This window comes from Giraffa tippelskirchi, chromosome 2 (genome assembly GCF_054371585.1).
Source record: "Giraffa tippelskirchi isolate mGirTip1 chromosome 2, T2T-mGirTip1v1.2.pri, whole genome shotgun sequence".
NCBI lineage: Eukaryota > Metazoa > Chordata > Mammalia > Artiodactyla > Giraffidae > Giraffa > Giraffa tippelskirchi.
The window spans coordinates 165440753-165463183 of NC_137276.1; the positions used below are offsets into that span (position 1 = coordinate 165440753).

A 22431-nucleotide genomic window follows, 5' to 3' on the forward strand; every position below is an offset into this window, starting at 1 on the left:
CCTTCTCACTACGTTTCCCCTTTGGTAACTGTAAGTTTGCTTCTGATATCTGTAAGACTGTTTTGTGAATAAGTTCATTTGTATCATTTTTAAAAATTAGATTCTACCTATGAGTGATATCATATGATATTTGTCTTTCTCTGCCTGACTTAACTTCACTTAGCATCATAATCTTTGTAGGATCACTTTTAAATATACCCTTGGCTTGAGGTTTAGACCACACAGGTATTGTATGTGCTGCACACTCACGTAAGGGCTAGCTTTATGGTTATCAATTCTTGGGTGAGTTATTTTTCTTTCACCTAAAACCAAGATTGAGGGGCCAGATTTCTTGCTGTCCTCTTTGGCAGGGCAGGTTTGTTCCTACTTGCCTTATACCCAATGTATAGCCCTGGTCCCAACTTTAGATAGGAGTTTCCTCTCAGGCTCCCTCCTATCTCCTGCATCCCTGTGGCCATCAGGACAGAAGTTCAAGGTCACAAATGTTGAGCAGGTGCCCCAGAGCAGCTGCCAGCTTTGGAGTTAGCTCACCTCTCTGAATTCCAGCTCTCTGTTCATTTTTGACCTCACAAGATTTGCTTGCTAACTCAGCAATGCATTTAGAAGTATTTTTTAAAAAACATTTTATTCAGCTTTTTTAGTTGTTGTTAGTGGCAGGGTTGTTCAGGATACTGCAGGACAATAGTCTACCTTTTAGTTTTGTTTATAGTGTGCATTTTTCCTGCCTTCTGTTTTTAGTCAACCCTCCAGGGAGACAGCATGGTTCAGTGATAGCCATGTCCTGTCTTCACATGGCCATCCTCTTCCTTTTGAAGACTGTAATTCCTTGAGCTGATTGGATCTTGGGGCACCTGTCTCTTGCTCCCTGAAGGAGGCGTTGCTGCTTCCAGAGGCTCAGCCATGCTGACCATTGGCCAAGCCTCACACTCATCTGCAGGCTGTAAATAGAGCTAACTTCATTTCCTTCCCTTTGCTCATGGCTTACCAGTTTTGGAGCAGGGGTTTTTAAGTCCCTTCTGCCTCCTGACAATCACTTTTTTCTGGCTTCTTTTGAGGATACCTTATCTCATTGTGCCAAGTTGACCAAGAGGGTAGGGAAGGCATCGTCAGATCCTTTCCCTCCTCTTAGGAGGTCAGCTGGCCTTTGCAGCTCAGAGAAGAAGAACAAAGGTTACATGCTGTGTGGGTCGCTCACTGCTGTCCATAACCCTAGAGTCCCACGTTGAACTTGTGTTCTTGGCGGCTGCCCCGGAAACACCACCCCACATCCCATTTCTAGCTGAGTGTGGACCTTGCCTGTCCGGGGCTGGGCCCCCGGGGAGCTCAGATGCCTAGGAAATGCCCTCCTCCTTAGGAAGCTTCTGTTAATTATCACTTGCAGGAAACAGAATAGGAAGCATGGAAAAAGTAATTCTCAAGGGGGTTGGGGAGGAAATGATTCCCTTAGGAAAGGTCATCAGAATCTCTTTATGGAAGAATTTATAATCAGCACCCCTCCAACCCCAGTCCGCGTCGTCGCTTCAGGTAGGAGTGGATCAGAGTGGGGACGGTGTCAAGAGCCTCTGCTCTAGACGTGCACTGTCTGTAGAGCCACATGTGGCCGTTGTGCCCTTGAAGTGTGGCTGGCAAATTACTCTCTGGACTCTAAAGGTTTAATTCCAAAGAAAGAATGCAAAATATCTCAATAGTTTTATATCCGTTACATATTGAAGTATTACTTTGAATATGTTGGAGTAAATAAAATATTTGTTAAAATTATTTTCACCCATTTCTTTTAAAAATGTGGCTACTATAAGTTTTAAAGTTACATATGTGGCTGCATTTGTGGCTTACTTTATATACCTCTTAGACAGGGCTGATCTAGAAGATAACTTGCTCCTTTGGTGTGCATGTGTGTGTGTGTATGTGTGATATTTTGAGTTGAACTGTAGGTTCTGCCTGCAACATTTGCTGGTCCAATGGTTGGCCATTTTTGCTTGACTCATATAGCTAGAAGTGACTTCATTCATCCCTGCAAAGCTTTCTCAACACCACCCTCAATCCTAAGCAGAAAAAAAAATATCATTCCCAAATGGGAACATAAAAACGGGTTTTTCAAGGAGCCATGTGGTCAGCAATAACTTCACATTGGTCTCTTTCTATTGATTTTCGTCACTTATTCTGTTTATTATAAAATTTAATCCTATATAATATTGTTGCTTTCTAATTTCTTCCCCTGGATTGCAAGAATAATTACTGTTGGAAAAAAAAGAAAGGTGAAATTATTCTCCTTGAACCCACTTCTCCACTGATGTGTGTGCTTGCGTACCTTTTCTGAAGGTTTAGTGCTCTTTTCAGAAGGCAGTAAATTCTCACTGATTCATTTTCCTCGTTTCAGCTGTTGTAAAAAACCACTGGCTAGAAAGCAACACTGACCCCCAAATAGAAAACATTACCTTTGATCAGAATCAAGTGGACTTTTCAACAGTGGTCTCCAAAGAGGGTGTCATGGTGCAGACCCCCAGGAAGAGCCATCCTTCTTCAGATGCTCCAGAAAACGTCACCCTACGAACTGAAACAGCAGCTGCTAGAGGAGTAAATGACTTTTCAAGGAGAACAGATTTCACCATTTCCCCCTATGGGCCTGGAAGAACAATGACTCTGACTTCTCAGAGCAGCACCTTAGGTGAGTTTATGCTAATGACACTATTTCATGCATGTATATCTAGTCCTAGGAAACCAAATATCTGATGGGCTCTGCTTTCCCTCACTCTGAGTCACAATGCTCAGCCAAGGGTCCTGGGAAAGAGTGGACCACACTGTTCCTTAGGCTCCACCTATGGCTCATTGTGGTTAACTAAGTTGTAAGGATAGACTAGGGGAGGGTGCAGATTTGCTGAGTGGCCTGACCAATCCTGTGGAATCTACATTTCATGGCCAGACCAAATCCACACCACATTGATGGTCCTGCCACACTCAGCCGTCTCCTAGGTACCAGGTCTGGTGGACTGCTGGGCTGTGTTGTTTGTGTTGATATAGCTCAGATGGTTGTTCTTGCACCAGTCTGCACAGTACAAAATGTTTTGCCATTTTTAGCAAAGGATTTCAGTAAAGGGCTCAGGCTGGGTGAGCAAGACTTGATTGAAGAAGCGAAGCCAAAGAAAGCTAGCACCGACTAGATACCGACTCAGTACCAACATATCTCATCTCTCTGTTCTCACAGCAAGTGATGAGGTCACATTACTCTCATTTTAGTAATTTGGAAACTGAAGCTAGAGAAATCCATCAGTCCAATGTGTGCAGGTCAGACAGTTAACAGATTTCAGAGCTGAGATTTGAGTCTAAGCCTGTGTATCTGAGCAAGGTGGGAGGGGTGGCTGAGGAGTGGAATGCCTGGGTCATGTGAGCGAAGGTACAGAGGAAGGAAGAGAAGGTGGCCTCTTTGTGGGTGGTGAGACCAGCAGCCTCCCTTGGGGAGGACGTAAGTCACACACAGAGGAGAGGAGAGGAGCAGCGGATAGGACAGTCGTGTGGGTAGGGTTAGGCACAATTATCCAACACTTGGAAAACCAAGCAGTTTTGATTTGGTGTGATGGGGAATGTCACTGAAGATTTTTGAACAAGGCAGTCACATGGTTAAAGTGAATTTGGGTAGGTGCATCTGGCATTTAGGTAGATGATGTCTGGGGTGAGAGATGGGGCAGAAGTAACCTGGAGTCCTGGGGACCACCCAAGCAGACACAGAAATCCAGATACCAGGTGTTAATGTATGGCCTGGTGTTAATGTATGGTCTGGTGGCTTTGGGGTTGGAGAGGAAGGAATCAGTAAAGGCTCTTCACAGAGGAAAACTGATACACTTTGGTGATGACCTAAAAGAAGAGGCTGAAACCATCAAAGGTGACCCCAGCCCACCCCAGTGATGGGAGGTCTGGTTGGGGGACTCAATTCTGTAAAGAGTGTGTAGGGCAGTATTTTACATTCCATTTGTGAATAATGGATATAGAGCTTAGAAACTGTATGTGATGCTGCCTGGGTTTGTTGGTCATTCAGATCGTGGAAATTTTATGTTAAATTTAAGTAAATTCTGGGACCAGCTTTGTGGAATGTGAGTGATGTGTCATGATGATCCAAAACTGACCTCTGGTTCCATGTCATCTGATATTTAGCTTCTTTGTGCTCCTTTGTTGATAATTTTACCATTAAATGCAGAGTCTTTGTTTGCGAGATCTGAAAACAGCCTTTGTGTGGGTCTGTGGTCTCTGCTTCAGGAGGAAATTTTTCAAAGAATGAACAGTTGCTCCTAATTTCTTCTCGTGTCTGTTTTATAGAGGTCAGAGGTGAGCTCACTCAAAGATGGTTCAGACATTTGGAAGTCTGCTGGTGGAATTTTAATTGTCGCTGTCTACTTTCAGCCTTGGGAAAGCATCACCCGCCATCCAGCAGTTCAGGGTCAGAAGCAAGAACTGCCCCTCTTTACACGGAGAGCGCAACATCCTGGGGTTCCCCGGCAAGGGGACAGGGGCTCCCCGAAGAAGTGACTGTGCACACCCAAATGGCTCCCACTTCAGTTTTGAGCCAGTCCTCTCTCCCTGCTGTGGAGGGGGGAGAAGAGACCGCACTCCCCAGGCAGAGAAATTCCTCAGGACCAGAGCCCTCCTGGCCGCCTCTCTCCAGGACATTGGCTTACTCCCCTCCCTCTGACCGTCCCTCATGTGAGTGCTTCTGTCCCAGCTTCACCCTCTGAAGTCATGCAGAATAGAAATAAATAGCCCTGAATGTCCAGCCAGTTACATACTCATCACAGGGGATAAGGGGAAAGACTTTAAGCACCAGTGCAAAGTATTGGGGGTTAAAAGTACAACCTGCACAATTTATCTCAGTGCTGAAGTTCATCTTTAAAATGTGTTTTCTTTACTTGTATAAGGAAGAAAATAATAGTTGGTCTGGTAGCTGCTCTAGACCTTTCTCTCCACCAGGCCATGCTTTTTCCCCTTTCCCCTACATACACACATACACACACAACCAAAAATGAGTGTGGCTGGTGTGTGTTCTTACATAAGAGACCAGTTCCAGGGTGAATAAAATGGTGAACATTGTGCCATTCAATAGAGAGTTATATTTGTATTTCCTCATTATTGCAAAAATGTTTCTTTCAATGGCAAAGATAACAGACAGTTTTCTCTGGGCATCATTTCAAGAAAACCCATACAGGCAGGTGTTTGCAAGGTTGTAGTGGTGAATCACTGGGCCCTTTGTGTTCCAACCCCTGGTCGTAGTTAAGTCTCCATGTAGGTGTTCCACCTCCACTGAGCCTTTCATCAACCCTCTGAGCCATCCATCAGGTCACACTAGCTTATCCTTATCCATCTTAGCTTTCTACCCAGCTGGACTATAATCCTCTGAGGACACAGATTGTGTCTGTTACTTCTCTTAGGTTCCTCTGCCCCACAGCAAGGTGCAGTTGAGGAGTAAGGGGATGAGCATGTGCCAAATATTACAGGGTTCATCCGGCTACAGGCCAGTGCTGGAAACTCTGCCCACCATTTCTCTTCTACGAGGTTTCATTCTGAGCCTGTGCATGCTACTTGCGTTTTCATCTCCATGTTGTAGGGAGCAGGGCCGAGAGGGTTGGAAGTATCCTTGGGAAATGGAGCTTAGATGGCTTCAGATGTTGCCATTTCAGAGGTTATTAGAAATACTTTACAGGACTAGGGCTTCTGGTTTATGTCATCAGAGTGAAAACAGAGATCCTCTCTGAAATACCTATTGAAAGCAGCCCATTCCCCTTTCATATACTCTATACAGTTTCCTGCCAGCTGGGTATGTATATAATTTATGATTCATATTTTTAGGGGATTGCTTTTAAAATTATTCTTAAACGTTGGTTAGATTGGATAAAAGCTACGATCCTTTCCAGCTTCAAAGTCCTGTGGTTCGGTGGTTTAAGAACCACTTTACGAAATGGTGGAAAGGAAGCATTTTCTAGGAAGTTAAACTTGACTCTGGTCAGGATCATTTAATATTTATACTTTAAATTCAACCCACTGCTGTGGTATATTTATTGTGGTATATTTGAAAATCAGTCTATGTTTCCAACTACTGGCCTTGACTATAGTCATCTATACTTTCAGAAAAATATTTAGCCCTCTAATTCCTTCATCCTTTTAGAACCTTATACTTTTAATTTTTGAAGTGGTCTACTATATCATTCCTCTTCCTTAAATCCTTCACTGAGCATTGCTTTTCCTTCTTAATGAACCAGTTGTTCTGTGCCAAGTAGAGTCCCACCTCCCTCTTAGATACTGGAGGGGACTTTGGGTGCTGTTCAAGGCAGGGAGACCCAGGCATTCAGGATGTGACTGCCAACCATCTGGATCTAGCCTGCTAGCCCCATCCTGCTGCAGGGATGTACAGGGTACATGAACAAGGACCTGAAGCCATGTGGGAGATGAAGCTCTGCTTTATTATTTTTGTTTATTTTGTGTTTTGGCTGTGCTGGGTGTTCGTTGTAGCGTGTGGGCTTCTCTAGTTGTGGCACATGGACTTAGTTGCCCCTCGGCACGTGGGATTTCTGTACCCTGACCAGGGATTGAACCTGCATCCCCCATGTGCAAGGCAGACTCCTAACCACTGGACTACCAGGGAAGTCCCAAAGCTGCTTTATTTTGGGTGGTGGGCTGGTCCCTGCTAACATGCTAACCAGAGCTCTAGTGTATCTCCTACCTCCCCTGAAACCTGAATCTTGAGATGCAGATTTCCTGACTGTGGGATCTAGGAGTTCCAGGCATGCAGGCAAGAGTGCTGAGAAAGCCAGCAGGACTTGCCAGACACAGACTGGGAGTCACCCAACCCAGCTGGCTTCTCCGTCGAGAATCGAAGCCAAGAGGGAGTGTGGCGGGGGCGTGTACTTTGTGACATTTGGCTGCTTTGTCACTAGTGAATGTGACCCTGTGAAAGTCCTGGCCCTTGGATCAGTCAGAGGACTGATGCTGCTCACTAGGTGAGCGCTAGGATGGCCAGCCAGTAGCATGGCTGGGGAGGATGGGGGTCCTAACCCTAACCCTTATTCAAAACATGAATGGATTAGACCAGCTGATCCTGAAGATCCTTCTAGTTCCAGCATCTGTTATTCCAGACACATCAGCCTTTGTATTCTGTGACTCCTTTCACTTCTCATTCTGCTGCACACAAGTGTACACACAACATAGCCTTTCTGAAGCTTGGGTAACCAGGGGTTGCCTGCTCCCAAAAATAAATTATATGCTAATAAATATATGCTTTAAATCAAGTATAGGCCTAGACAGCTAAGTCAGATTTTAAAAAAAGAGATCGGAAGCCATTTGAAATTATTTTGCTTCCTGCTTTTTTTTTTCCTTCTCTACTTTTTATATTTTCTCGAATGACCATGTACTATTTGATAATTAGGGGGAAAAGTAAGCAAAGCAACTAATAGGGGAAAAAGTTCTCTTTTAAAGGTGAAAAGAGATATGTGTATGTTGAATTATGAGAGAGTGGCTACAGTCGAGCACTAAATTTAGTACCGAGCTTCCTGGAAACCAGGGCACAAAGGGAAACTGGGTGGGGTATGATATATTGTCAGATAAAGTGAGTAATACAATTTCATCCATAGGCTTCAGTGTTTTGGGGGCAGTACATTCTAAGAGGAATTTTATATAAAAAATATTGAGGGTCATAATAGAAAATGCCTTCAATTGCTGTTTTGTGGAAATTGTGCTAATGTTCTTTAAAAGGTGGTGTTTTCTGTATATACTCAATAGGAGCTGAGGGTGTAGTAATGGATCTCAACTCATGAAAGTGTTTCTGTGGGCAGCTGAGCTGATATGGTCCAGGTAAATTGCTTTGTGGTGATTTCACTTTGTAGAGGAAGAGAATATAAATAACTCAGAAGGCTGTAGATTTAGCAGTACCTTTCCCAAATATCAGCTGCTTCAGCCAGATTTTTGGCAAGTTCTGGATTGCAGCCAAGTCAAGGGCAAGCATAATACGTGCCTGAGGCTCCAGTACTTTGTGTTGTAATGGGAGAGGGACCCATATTCTTTCCCCAGAAGAGCAGGCGTTCTTTTCACTTCTTATTATAAATATTAGGGAATTTAGCTTGTTTCTGCTCCCAAATGGATGGTCTTGAATGGCTGCTTCAAGGGTAGAAAATGAGCAAGGAAGGGCAATTATTAAATAATCAGTAGTGCTGGTCTGCTGATTAGAAACACGGTACATTTCCCCCTAGATGTATTCAGCAGGTGCTCATTTGGTAACATAAGTGGTGATTGTAGGTTAGTTTGACCAAGCCTTTTCTCCTTTTATTAAGAAGCACCAACTCTAAAGAAGTATTCACACTGCTTAGTATCTTTACTAAGGAGGATTGAATGAGATTATACAAATAAAGTCTTAGGTAGCACAATGTTTGGAGGTATACGTAAAGTAGTGGCATATTGTTATTGGTTGAAAAGGCAGCTTGTAATACTGATGATAATGAAATGGTGAAACAGTGTTCCGTGGAGCCTCAGGATCAGGGAAAACCTAGCCATTTTCCTTTTGTGACTTTCAGCGGTTGTGATGTTTATGGTTGTATTTCCGAGGCCATTTGCTTTGCTGGACAGGTATTCAGGCTGAGCCCAATAAAACTATCACTGTGCACTGAGTCAATGAAATAATGCAATTTAGTGGGAATAAAAGTGTTTTGAAAGAGCACTCAGCAATCCTATGGGGCTGTAATTGGTGGATATAGATGGTGACTCTAATGAAGTTAGGCCCAAGAAGCTAAGTAGGTGAGTGAGGATTTGGGACATGTCTGTGTTGTGCTTTTTTTTTTAAAAAAAATACTGAACGTTTTTTGTTAGTTTGTAACAGAGAAAGGTTTATTTCAAGGTTAAGCAAGGAGAATGGATGGCTTATGCTCAAAGACCCCAGGTCCATTTGTTTTAGTTCTTAAGTAGGGATGGCTATAGACTGAAACTATTTTTGTTTCCAGGTCTCTCTATTCCTTTGATTTAATTACTAGTTTTATGAATTGCCTGCATCTTCCTTGTCTCCCTGAAGGTCCAGCAACCAGAGCCACAGCCTGTGGTATCCCTGGTATACCTGGTTCTGTGATTTTGTACAAAAGTAAAAGGAGCTTTTTTGTTTCCTGTGCTCTCTCTCTATGTATATGTTTAACTTTTATTTGTGCTTTTGGTTACGACTGCATATTGGACTGGTCTTCAAAGAAACATTTATAATGAGAACTTTCTTTTTTCCTTTCCTGGGTCATAATTAACAATTTGAAGCCTTTCATTTTGTAGGTATAGAGAGTACTTTTTAAAAAATTTGGCTTAAAAAGAGAAAAAAAAGCACTCTTCCTTCTTGCTTCCCGGTCTTCTTGCCCACTCACCAAGCTTCTCTGCAGTTTATTCCTATTTGGAATGAGGCTTTCAGGGTGCCCTTCTGGAGGTCATTTCTCAGGGTGTCCTTTGGAAAGTTCTTTGTGGAAGGGAACCATCAGCAAGCCACTGTACTTCTGCAGAACAGACTGTCCACTTTGACCAATGATGTGTTATTCAGTTCTTGAGGCTCTTGACAACTGATCCAGTGTTTGCCATCCATTTCATCAGAAACACTGTTCCCAACCTGGAGTCCTTGGGACCCACTGGAGTACTATGTCAGCCAGTCTCCCAAGCTTCATGAGGTTAACTCCAGGGATGGAGCCTGTTGCTTTTGGGTGGAATTAAATCAGTGGGGTAATGATGAGTATCTCCTGCTGATTAGAAGCTCTGTTACTTAATAAATGCAGCTTGGTTAATAGTCTTTCGAAATGTCAGTTTTACAATGGCCCTGAGGTGGCAAGTAATAAAGAACTGTCGATAGTGGCAAGGCTGGGAATGACTGTTCTAGGCCACCTTTGTTCCGACTGTGGGTGCAAAGCCCAAGGCCTCCTCGCTGGTGACTGGGCCCCCTATAATGCACCCAGTTTTATGCATTTTTAGGTATAGGCTTTAATCTATAATAACATTTGAACAAAAGGCTTACATGGCTAAAACAAAACCCAGACTGTGTCACAGTGGTCTGTCCTATATAAGTTATAAGGTGGAACTCAAGAACAGAAGTTTTTATCTTCTTCTATATAGACTGACGCAAATCGGGTCTAGAGGCTTTCCTCCTGTCTTCCTCTTAGCTTGATCTGAAGCTTTCATTGTGTTTAGTGAAGGATCTCATGCTTCTCCACTTAGTTCTGTGAAAAGAGGGAGAATGAATGTGTTAGGTGTGTTTATCTATTAGATCTACATTACCTATATTCATCTACCAAAATGTAATTAACATCATTTGTACCCAGATACACCCTGGCTAGTCTTAAAGCATATTTTCTTCCATTCTAGCTTCTGGAAGTACAGAGGATTTAAACAACTCTACTGCTGCCCACAGCTCCTCGGTGAGTGGAACAAAGAGTGTCCATGTTGCCACCACGTTCCCCAACAGTGTCCCAAGGATGCCCCAGTCTTTAGCCATCAGTCTGAGACCTCTGAATGAGACAGAGCATTTCCCCAAGGACTCTGAAATTGCCACAACTTCATCATCAGTCCATTCTTCCCCCTCGGAGGCAGAGTTGAGAAGAAACAGTGGAGTATTCGGGAGCCCAGGGGATGGGGCATTCACAGAGCTGTCCACAGAAAGTGCATTTGATCCTACATCCTCCAACGTCTCAAGGGAATTTTGGCAAAATGATTCTCCAAGTAAGTCTTCAATCTCTATTTGATTTATTATGGACCTTGTAAAATTGTTTAATTTTCTAAAGGGGTCACTTCAAGACCATTTGTAATCTTTTAAAAAAAAAAAAGACAACTGTGTTCTTGGATAACACCATCTCCTCTATCTGATAGACCACATTGTCTCATTTTGATTTTCAGCTTCATGACAGTGTTGTGAAATTAGTCAAACAGGCATCATTCCTCCTGCTTTCTTGTAGATGAGGAAACTGAGGCTCAGCTGGTTTAAGTAGTGAGTGCGTGATCTTTATCTCACTCACCGCAGAGCTGAGACTTCTGCCTCCGAGCTCCTGGTGCCGATGCATCTTGTGGCTCTGCAGCTTTGACTTCAGACTGAGAGCAGGCTGCTCTTTAAAGCCAGCTTCAGTTATCTTATGTACAGATCATCTTCACAAATAAAATGTGCAGAGTATGTAAATATACTCCTCAAGTTCATGGTTTTAGTGAGCCCCCCATAGTTGATTTTTTTTTTCTATATTTCAGAATTAGAATAATCTTTATTAATGATAAAACTGTTTTAGGAAGATACTCTGACTAAGCATAATATTTGGGTACATTGTATTTGATGGACATAGCAGCATACTCACTGGGTCACACTACCCCATGTTTTAGGGGAAAGAATAAAACACTCAGGCCTGTAAGTTACTCTGAGACTTTGCATGTACTGTTTAAAAGCTCCGCTCTTCACCAATTTTTTGGTATTTCTCTCTTATTGACACTGAATAGTTTTGAAATAATTGTTTAGAACATGAAAGTGCATGTCAGGTTACACATATAGTAAACACTGTACAAGGTCCTTACAAAGGGCACCTTCTCTTAGGGAAGACTCGTGTCTTAGTTGTGGAGGGATCTCTCTTACATCCATGTAATGGCCTTTTCTGTCTGATACCTTTCAGCCTCCGGAGGACCCCAGCTGGTCAGTGGCTCTGATGCAGGGAATGGCAGCCCTGTGTCTCAGACAGAAACCTCCTCTCGGTCCATCCCGCCAGTCAGAGGTGAAGAGAGCACTGCTATCTGGTTTTCCACTGGCAGCAAGCCCTTTGCAGGTGCAGCAGGAAGCTCCACTTCCCATCCTGAGGTTGTGAATGCTTCAGTTCTGGCCCGTTTCTCAGCCTCCGCCCCACAGTCTCAAGGAAGCGACCCAGCGCTGTATGAAATGAGCTACTCTGAGCTGGCCACCGAGTCCTCGTCTTCATCCTCCTCAGAAAGTCTGGGCTTCTCAGCACCTCGCGGGGAGCGCTCGAGTGAGTCTCCATCCACGGAACCGCATCCCGAGGAGGGTGGGGGGCTGCCTGAGCTTGATCTTCAGCAATAATGAAATAGTTCTGCAGGCCCCTCAATATTTCCAGGCCGTCCTTCTAGCTGGTTGATACCCATATACCTGTATATCCCCCAATTTTTCTGTATCGTCTCCAAGATGCTGCTCTTACCACTTGCCACACACAGCTCAGGGACTTCTCTGCGGACTTCTCTGCGGTGTCCTTCCAGCCCTTAGAGCTCACCCCACACCCCCACGCTGCCGCCATCACACAGCTTCTGGAAGGTGAGAGTATCACCTCCTCATGAGTGGTTGTTCACGCCAGGTCTGGGCTTTCATCAAGAGGCATTCTCCTTTCCCCCTTTTCAACAGCCTTATTGAACTATATTTCACATTCTGTACAGTTCACCCATTTAAAATGTACAATTCAGTGGGTTTTGGCATAGTCACAGAGTTGGGCCACCATCACTACCATCTGATTCCAGAACATTTTCATCATCCCAAAAAGAAACTCTGTGCTCATTATGGTCTCTCCCCATTCTCTGCTCTTCTGGGCCTCTGACAGCCATGAATTTACTTTCTGCCTCTGTAGAGTTGCCTACTCTAGACGTTACTTATAAATGGAACCATAAAATGTGTGGTCTTTTGTGTTTTTCACTTAGCATCAGGTTTTCAAGGTTCATCCATGTTGTAGTGTGTATTGGTGCTTCATTCCTTTGTACTGCCAAATACTATTCCATTGTATGGATGTGCCACATTTTGTTTATACTTTTATCAGTTATTGGATATGTGGGTTGTTCCCACCTTTTGGTTATTATGAATAGTACTCTTGTGAACATTCAAGTACATGTTTTTGTGTGCACATATGTTTTCTTGGAATGGCCTTGGAATTGCCAGCTTAGATGGTAGCTCTGTTTCTGACCTTTGCGGATCTACCAAACTGTTTTCCAGAGTGGCTGCACCATTTTGTATTCCCACCAGCAAAGTAGGAGGGTTCAGTTTCTCAGCACCTTTAACACCACTTGTTGTTGTTGAGCTCTTTTGATTCTAGTGAGCTGTCTCACTGGAAAAGACCCTGATGCTGGGAAACACTGAGGGCAAAAGGAGAAGGGAGCGGCAGATGATGAGGTGGTTAGATAACATCACCGACTCGATGGATGTGAATTTGAGGAAACTCCAGGAGATAATGAAGGACAAGGGTGCCTGGTATGCTGCAGTTCATGGGGTCACAAAGAATTGAACATGACTTAGCAGTTGAGCAACAATAACAGCAATCCTAGTGGAGGTTAAGTGGCATCTTAAGTGGTATTTGATTGCAGTTTTCCCAGCTGACTAATGATGGTGAGCATCTTTTCATGTGCTCATTGACCATTTGTGTATCTTCTTTGGAAACGTCTGTTTAGATCTTTTGACCCTTTTTAAATTGGGTTGTTTATTTTTCTTTAATTGAGTTGTAAGAGTTCTTTATATATTCTGGATACTTGTCCTTCATCAGAAAGATGATTTGCAGTCATTTTCTTTTATTCTTTGGGTTTTCTTTTAACTTTCTTGCTGTTATCCCATGGACAGCAGAAATTTTTTAATTTTGATGAATTCTAGTCTGTTGCTTTGAGAAAACTTCCTTTGGTGTTCCTTTTCAAGAATGTTTTTGGAAAATATTTTGAAAACAATTCTCATCAGCCTTATCAATGTAAATTATGTGTTGATAAACCAAAAATGCAGTAACTTATCATTTAAGCTTATAATAGGTTTGAATTCTTACCTCTCCACCACTAACAGTGGCAGCTCTTTTCCCTGATATGAGTTCTCTAATTAATGAAGAAAATTAGCATTTATTATTTACTACTGATGTGATATGGAAAAGCATATGCTTTATTGTAAAGAATACCACATGTGTAGGTGGAGACTGTACTGTTTTATGTCCAGGCATGAAAAACACACTCTCTCTGTCACTTAATCACAAGGTATATCCTTTTCTGCCCTGCCCCTGTGGTCTCAGAAGTTTTTCCTTCTCAGGCCTGGAGTTTACATCCCATAGAATTTCGCTCTTCCATCTCTTCAGTGCCCTGCACTCTGCAGTCAGGGTGCAATTGGTGTGTGTGAACAATGTGACCTCAGTGTGAGTGGCACATGGGGTTCTGAGGCATCAGATAAGGAAGAGCCATCTTCCTGAAACCACCTTCTTTGGGTTAACAGAACGCTTTCCCTCTTTTCCTTGGAATTGCCCACAGCTCACAGCTTCTGCCATACAGCTTTCAGATTTCTTGGTTCATCCCTTCCTCTGGGTTCAGATGCAGCCCCTCTGTTTCAGGGCATGACTGCCCCCTGTGTTAAGTCTGTCAGCCTAAGGGGGGTGGTTGGCCTACATTTTGTGTAACATCATCGCAGGCCTGTCCTCTTTGTCAGGGAAATTGTGGTCAGGTATGCTTAGCTCTCCAGCTTCTCCTGGTGGACTTTACATGGGTCTCTTTTAAGTCACCCCACCAGGGTTAGATCATCTGTGACCAGGTCCTGGCTTTCCTGGTGCTGGCCCAGCTCCCTGTGTGTGCCTGTGCCCACGTTCATCCCTGCCGATCAGTTCCTGTCATGAAGTGAGGGCTTCCCAGGTGGCACTAGTGATAAAGAACCCACCTACCTTTGCAGGAGGTGTAAGAGATGTGGATTCAATCCCTGGGTTGGAAAGATCCCCTGGAGGAGGGCACAGCAACCCACTCCAGTATTCTTGCCTAGAGAATCCCATGGACAGAGGAGCCTGGGGGGCCATAGTCCATGGGGTTGCAGAGTTGGATACGACTGAAGCGACTTAGCACTAGCATCATGAAGTGAACTGACCTTACACTCAGCTTTGCATCCATTTTCCACCAAGGTAGGTCTCTCAAGGACTAGACTAACTTGGAAATTGGAATAAGAATCAGAAAAGAGCCTGTTTTTCTCATTAGATCCAGATTATGAAGTAGTTAGGCTAAGAAGAATTGGTCCTCATTTCCCTCATTTCTGAAAAGAAGGATTTATTTGATAATAATCTAAGATTCTCTAAGTTTATAGCATAAAATATATACCCAAGAAAAAAGGAAAGGGATATTTATTCATGTGTCACCTATTCCTATTCAGTCCCCACCAAGAAAAAAAACCAAGCCCACCTGTAACCTCTAACCATGATGCCATTTCTCACTGAGGTGCTAGGGTGAAGAGCTACCCTGTAGAATAACAGATACTATAGAATGGTGGGCCCTGTGTCCATCAGCTACCGCTGGTCCCGCCTGGAGGTAAAAGCCTTTAGGGTAATACCAGCCTCCCTCCCGGGTCTTGTCAGGTGGAAAGCTCCAGCAGGGTTGTTAGTTTTTTGCCCACTTAGGTCTTCCCTGGTGGCTCAGCTGGTAAAGAATCTGCCTGCAATATGGGAGACTTGGGTTCGATCCCTGGGTTGGATACTTTTAACTTTCTTGCTGTTATCCCATGGACAGCAGAAATTTTTTAATTTTGATGAATTCTAGTCTGTTGCTTTGAGAAAACTTCCTTTGGTGTTCCTTTTCAAGAATGTTTTTGGAAAATATTTTGAAAACAATTCTCATCAGCCTTATCAATGTAAATTATGTGTTGATAAACCAAAAATGCAGTAACTTATCATTTAAGCTTATAATAGGTTTGAATTCTTACCTCTCCACCACTAACAGTGGCAGCTCTTTTCCCTGATATGAGTTCTCTAATTAATGAAGAAAATTAGCATTTATTATTTACTACTGATGTGATATGGAAAAGCATATGCTTTATTGTAAAGAATACCACATGTGTAAGATCCCCTGGAGAAGGGAAAGGCTACCCACTCCAGTATTTTGGCCTGGAGAATTCCGTGGACTGTATCGTCCATGGGGTCGCAAAGGGTCAGACATGACTGAGCGACTTTCACTTTCACTCCCCCCCCAATTTCCCTGACATAAACACTATTTATTATGTATCTCCAAGCAGAAATATTGTATCGATCCTGTTCACTGGAGTAATGAACGTTATCATAAATCCAAGTCACCTGAACAGCAGTGCTGATCCTGCACTGCCTCCGGAGGTTTCAGTCACTGCTATGTTAGCAGGAAAGACACATGTTGGGTTTTCACCTTGTCAGTTTCAGACAAAGACCCTGAGAAGGTAGAGGACAGCGTTGTGGCTCACACAGCCCCGCTATGCACCTCACTGACCAGCCCTCCCCTTTCCTGTCCTCTTGCAGCCACCGAAGACAGTCCTGAGCTGGGTGTTGGTGCCGACGCTGAGGAGGGGGCTTCCTGGGGAGAGCCTGGAGTCCGTACTCACAGCCCGCACACTCTGGCTACATCCGCTGGAGTTGGGGAACGCACGCTGCGATCTCTCACCAACGGCAGCACAGCGGCGGCAACTGGAGAGATGGAGAGCGCCACGCCGCAGGAGAACGTGACGGTGACTGGGGATGCCCACCCAGTGTCAGGTTCACTGGCGGCCACAAGGACCTTCAGAGGACATGGAGGTGATGGGCAGGATCTCTTTGCATGTTACCTCAGCACATCTGTCAATTTGCTTGTGGTGCTAGGATGATTTTGGCTTCCCTGGTGGCTCGGATGGTAAAGAATCTGCCTGCAATGCAGGAGACCTGGGTTCCATCCCTGGGTTAGGAAGATCCCTGAGAGAAGGAAATGGCAACCCACTCCTGTATTCTTGCCTGGAGAATTCCATGGACAGAGGAGCCCAGCGGGCTACAGTCTATGGAGTCATAAACTGTCAGACATGACTGAGTGACATGTCTGACATGACGTTTTCACTTTCACTTTCCTAGAATGAGTTTGCTCTCAACCCAGAAAGTGTCTTACCAGCTCCCTGTGAAGAACACTGTCTGGGTTCTCCCAACTCCCCCAACCGCATCGTCCCCCACGCTTACCCGAGACATTGGCACTGCTGTCAGCCAGGATGCTTGCAATCAAGGAGCCCAGCCGGGTTGTGGCTGAGGCCAATCTCCTGGGAAAGAAATATCTCATTGTACAGAATGGAAAGTTGGGAGGGTTTTCCTTTTTCCATTTAAGCACAACAATTGTTCTATTTGGGGTCTTAAGAGCTTTTCAGATACTAATTTGCTTTTATCAAAAAAAGGTCTGTGGAAGGAATTTGGACCTGTTCCCTATTATTTGGGGCCCCACTGCTCTTTTATTACCGTTTCCAGTGCTGCCACTACGCTCCTCACCGAAGGGCAGGTCCATTCAAACCCTGCCGGCCTCCCTCTACAGTCTCTCCAGAGAAAGTGTCTCTCCCCAGGGGGCCAGTTCATGGGCCGGACACTGAAAGTCTATCTCAGAGTGCAGGTTCACAGATGCCTGTCTGATTGGCCTAACTGTAGTTTTCCCTTGGCAGTCACTGGGATTAGCTACGACGGAGCGAGCAGCACAGATCCTGATTGCGGAACCTCCAGTGAACACACAAACTACACCTGTGCTTCATCTCCTTTCACCAAAGGGGAACGGACACTACTGTCCATTACAGACAACAGTTCATCCACGGATGGAAGGGAGACTTCGACCTCTTCCGTTAAGGTCTCAAGCTCTTTGAGTTCAGACTCTTCTTCCTCTTCTCAGGCTCAGACCGAGAGGAGTAATGTCTCATCCCACCAAGGAGAACATGCTCAGCCTTCCACTGAGGTGCTGGTTCTGCCCACGGCCAACTCTCTGTCTCACACACCCACCCTTAATATGCCGACCACTGTGGTTCCTCCAGATACCGATGCTAAATCTGTTGGTGATGCATTATCATCTTCTTCATCAGAGCCGCCCTTGCCCCTGCCCTCAGTGTCACAGTCCTACCAGTTCTCATTAACCTTGCCATCTGCTGGGGCCTCCACTCATCCCCTGCAGTCCACCCCTGATGCACCCACTCCTTTGTCCTCCTCGCCACCACCCTCGTCAGTATCCTTGACGGCATCTGCCCCCGCCTCGCTGTCTGTCTCACAGACAGCCTTCCCTTCTGCACCTTTTACCCCAGTCATGCCCAGGGCAAGGGATGCTCCAGTGACTTCAGTTCGGACGTCAGCAATGGCATCGTCTATGCCACTGCTCCCTAGCAGTCAAACAGCAGATCCTAAGAACCAGAGTAACCCATACCTCGAGAACATCGATACAGAATCGGAGCCACCGAGCCTGCAGACTCTGCCTGCGGAGGCCACGGAAGCTGTAACAGTGATGTCTACTCTGGGGATCCCTTCACCCCTGGCCTTCACAGACTACTCCACTTCTACAGGCACTGAGCAAGCCCTTCCATCCACGAGCACCGGCTTAGCCTACACGTCTCCAGCTTTGGCAGCCACCACTCTCAAGACCTCTCATTCTCCCGTGGCCAGCCCTAGCCTCCCATCAAGCACAGCAGCTCTGACGGATGGCTCCACAACAGTACAGACCGTGGCCGGAGAAACAGTACAGACAGTGTTTCAGCTCTCGCCAACCAGTCCTGAAATTCTCGTGGTCCAAGTCACAACAGAAGATGCTGTCACCACGGAAGGGAGCCCAGTGCATAGAGATGCTGCCACCAGATTGTTCCCCCTGACCGAAGAATCAACAACAGGGCCTGGCCCTACAGAAGAGGGCAGCCTGGCTTCGTCTTTCCTCAAAACATCTCCTTCCCCCAGAACCACGCCTGTCTCTACGGCTAAGGTGTTAACTCCTCCATCGACCACTTCCACTGCCCAGAGCAGCACCCAGTCACCCACAGCACCTTTGTCTCCAGCTGCAGGTAGGACATGGCTGTGGACACACGCTGAGGACTGTGCGGGGCTCCGGTGTGATCTCAAATGCTTTCTGTTGAAGCACTTAAAACAGGAAAGGATGCCCCAGTGACCATTTTCTCACCCTTTTCTCACCCCTGAATTACAGAGGGCAGACAGGAGAAGATGCCATTGGCTGTGTTGACACCAGCAGTTAGTAGCTTGTAATGCCCTGTAATTGCATGACCTTTGCCAGCATGCCTTTAACAAGGCCAGAGTGGAGTAGCAAAGTGAGATTGAAGGGTGGGAAACTGGAGTGAAGAAGCTTTATGTGACCTGTCTGAGACACAGAGTGAGCAAATGCCTGCTTCCAGATCAGAATCCCAAGCTTCTGGGTTAGTCAGCTGGTGCCCCAGTCACCGGGGAAGCATCTCTTGAGCCCCTGAGATTTCCCTAAGACTATAGTGCTGGCTGATAAATGCGGGTGAAGGGACATGTTCAGTGAGAAGACGATGAACTGACCTTTCCCATAGTGACTGTGTGACATTGCGCTTGAGGTTATGTATCTCTCTATCCATGTTCAGGTTGCTGGGACAAGAGAAATAAAGCCATCCACGTGATTCTTTGTCACTTAAGGACAGGTAGCAGGGAGTAGGATGGTACCTCCTTTGATGTCAGGGCCGAAATTTGCTGGATATTTAGTTTGTCGAGACTCAGGCAAGGAAAACTGCTGTTGATAAAAATGTGAAATGGAGACTGAAGGAAAGAGGGAAGAAGGGGAGGACATTGAAGGCAGGTCCAACTAGGCAGCCATCATCCAGCTCGTGGTCCAGCCATAGAGCCCACGCAGCCCCGAAAGCCCTCATGCATCAATGCCCGCTTCATGCCAGTGGTCTGAGTGCCGCTTGGAGATGGAAGCTGGCTGCTGCTTCTGGCGAGTTTGCAGTCCTGCTTCAGGACTCACAGGCTTCATTTCCAGATGCCAAGTATATTCCAATATTAGATAGAACGTAATTTACAAGTGTCCCTTAAAGCCGATTACAGCTCCTGCAGTGATAACTGTGGGCCCGTAGTAGAAGGATTGTCACTGGCTGTTGCTATGTCTTTTGTGACAGAGCCCGTGGGTGCAGTGTTTGGATATATAGGTGCTATGCACACGTTTAGGTATATTTGCAGTAGCCGTGAGGAGCAAGGACACCATCTTCAGGTTTAGCCTGTTTGTCTTCAGGGTAATTCTGGAGCTAGAACTCTCGATTTTTGTCTTCTTTTTCTCATTCTACCACTGACTTTTCTCCTTGGAGATGACTTTTCTCATTCTGTTATGAGTTTTGACTTTTCTCAGTGTGTGTCAGAAACCTTTGTTAGGCAGTTATTGTATAACTGGAGTGTGACAAGGCCAGTTATAGAGACCAAAACAGAGAGTATGGTCACTGCCTGTGGGAGCCAGGAGTCCAGGAGGACAATGGAGCCTGTGCCTCATCAGGGCCTGGCTGAGTCAGATGGGCTCATGGTCACACAGTGTGAAGAGAGTGCTCACTTGCAGGCTTTTTTCTGACGATTGCAATTACTTGGAGACCCAGTTACAGGGTGAGATCTTTGGAAAAGAGAGAACTCGGAGCAGGGAGGATAGTTGATCGGGTGTCATTTCCCCTTAACGTGTGTTTTAAATAGGCATTGCTTCAGGTAGAATTTGTTAAATATCCCAAGGCAGTGTCATCATTTCCAGGCTCAGGAATCTGTAAGCAGCATTTGGATTTGAACCAGCGCCTGTATCCAGCTGTTCAATACGCCTGTGTGTACACAGCCAGTGCCGGCATCCAGTCCCCATGCCTCTCTTCTGCACCTCCGGGAACCCGTTCTATTTCGTAGTACGGCCTTTTCAGGGCAAGTACACAGAAATAAGCAAGAATCAAATATTAGCTGGGAGAATTAAATATTTACCTAGAGCTGCCTTTCTGCCTTTGCTGTATGATTAACTGCTCTATTCTGGAAATGTGTTCTCAGTTAACAGCTGCACCACTCACCCTTGTCTTCACGATGGGAAGTGCATTGTGGATCCCACCATACATCGTGGGTACCGATGTGTGTGCTCACCTTCCTGGCAAGGGGACAACTGCAGTGAGGGTAAGAAGAAAAGTCATCTGCGATGGTCTATAATACAGTTCCACACTGAGACAGGCAATAGACTCCTTTTTCCTCCAAAACATAGGGCAGTAAGATTTTTAAATTCATACCCTGCTTACTTGAGGGTTAGCATGCTTATACATTGTCTGCAGAGTCATGTCAGACACTGACATTGACAGGCCCCTATGATCTGGCTGCCTTCTGTGGACTCTGCATTTCTGGACCACCCGCATCTCCCTGAAAACTCCCACAATTTACTGCTCTGACCTTCTCTGTGCTGGTGCTTTAGCCGAGAATCCCACTACCCACATCTGCTTATTAAAGTCCTTCCAGTCTTGTCCAGATGTTATTTGAAACAGTCCTTAATTCTCCCTCCCATCAAAATAATTACCTTCTTTACTTTCTCTGTACTTTCAAATCCTGCCTTAAATTTATATTTATGTGTACCCCTGGCTGCCTCCACCCTCAGTAGACTGGTGGCCCCTTGAGAACAAGTGTGATGTCCACTCGTTTCTGGTCCTCTCCACACCCGGTGCCATTTGGCCCTTAGAAGTGTTCCTTATACCAGATTGTGAGTGTGCTGCCTGCTGCAGATTCACTGTGGTCCTGTGTTCCCTCCTCCACAGATGTGAACGAATGCCTCTCGAACCCCTGCCCACCCCTAGCCACATGCAACAATACTCAGGGATCCTTCACCTGCAGGTGCCCAGTGGGGTACCAGCTGGAAAAAGGGATATGCAATTTGGGTAAGAGAGTTCGTCTGTCTTGGAATTTTCTCTGTACGACACTGTATTTTGCAAAATAACATTTATTGTTTTTCTCCCCAATCAAAATCAATATTTGCCCAAGGTATAAATTGAAGGAATATAGAAGGAGTAGAAGACACTATTATCCCACCACTCAGAGATATAGCACTTTATTTGCAATCTTTTTTTTAGTGTACATTATATTTTTATACAGTTGGAAGTCATATGGTATTTGTACAATGTTTACATCTTAAACACTTTTCATGTTATTAAAAATATTATACAAACTTTGTAGTGACTGCATAAATATGCCATCATTTATGCAAACACTATTTGCTTAACATTCTACCCTACAGTTAGGGGAAAAGAAAGATCAAAAGGATAGTTCAACCAAAGAGTAAAAAAAAAGAAAAATTAGAGAGAGAAAAAAAAGAATAAAACCCTGATTATCCTACCATATTCACACATACTTTTCATTTTTAAAAACTATCTTCATGTTCTTGTCCACAGGTAGATACATTTTTACAAAGCTACTGCCAAAATTGTATCATACAATTTGTCACATTTTGACCTTGAATTTAATAGAGTCCATGAAGCTGGTTGGTTTTAGATAGAATCTCCATTTTACAGGTTAAAAAGCAAACAACCCAAATGAAAACAAAGGCCCTGACAAAGGAACTAGTGGCCCAGCTTCTGTAACTGCTTTGTGAGAGGCCAGGTTTGCAGCCCACAGTTCTTCCATCACACAAGGCTGTGTTTGTCCTACGAACTTTCTGGCACACAGGGTGCGTAACCTGTGTTAGAATGCCAAGTTCAATGAAGAACTAGAAGAAATTAGAAGTGAGGAATGGGATTATCTA

The 22431-nt window shown here is 44.9% G+C and overlaps 1 protein-coding gene across 3 annotated transcripts in view; it reads left to right on the forward strand.

Annotated features, from left to right (window-relative positions):
• Window positions 1-22431, forward strand: part of HEG1 (heart development protein with EGF like domains 1) — an 86789-nt gene that overhangs the window by 19530 nt on the left and 44828 nt on the right. The window contains exons 2-9 of one of the 3 annotated variants that reach the window (XM_081571700.1): window positions 2378-2665; window positions 4393-4692; window positions 10351-10704; window positions 11634-11981; window positions 16215-16487; window positions 17363-18730; window positions 20706-20825; window positions 21452-21571. In XM_081571700.1, the coding sequence (XP_081427826.1) occupies window positions 2378-2665; window positions 4393-4692; window positions 10351-10704; window positions 11634-11981; window positions 16215-16487; window positions 17363-18730; window positions 20706-20825; window positions 21452-21571 (3171 nt within the window). Of the gene's footprint in view, window positions 1-2358; window positions 2666-4392; window positions 4693-10350; window positions 10705-11633; window positions 11982-16214; window positions 16488-17362; window positions 18731-20705; window positions 20826-21451; window positions 21572-22431 lie in introns of those variants that run through there. The other 2 variants (XM_081571702.1, XM_081571701.1) reach the window with 2 other exon arrangements.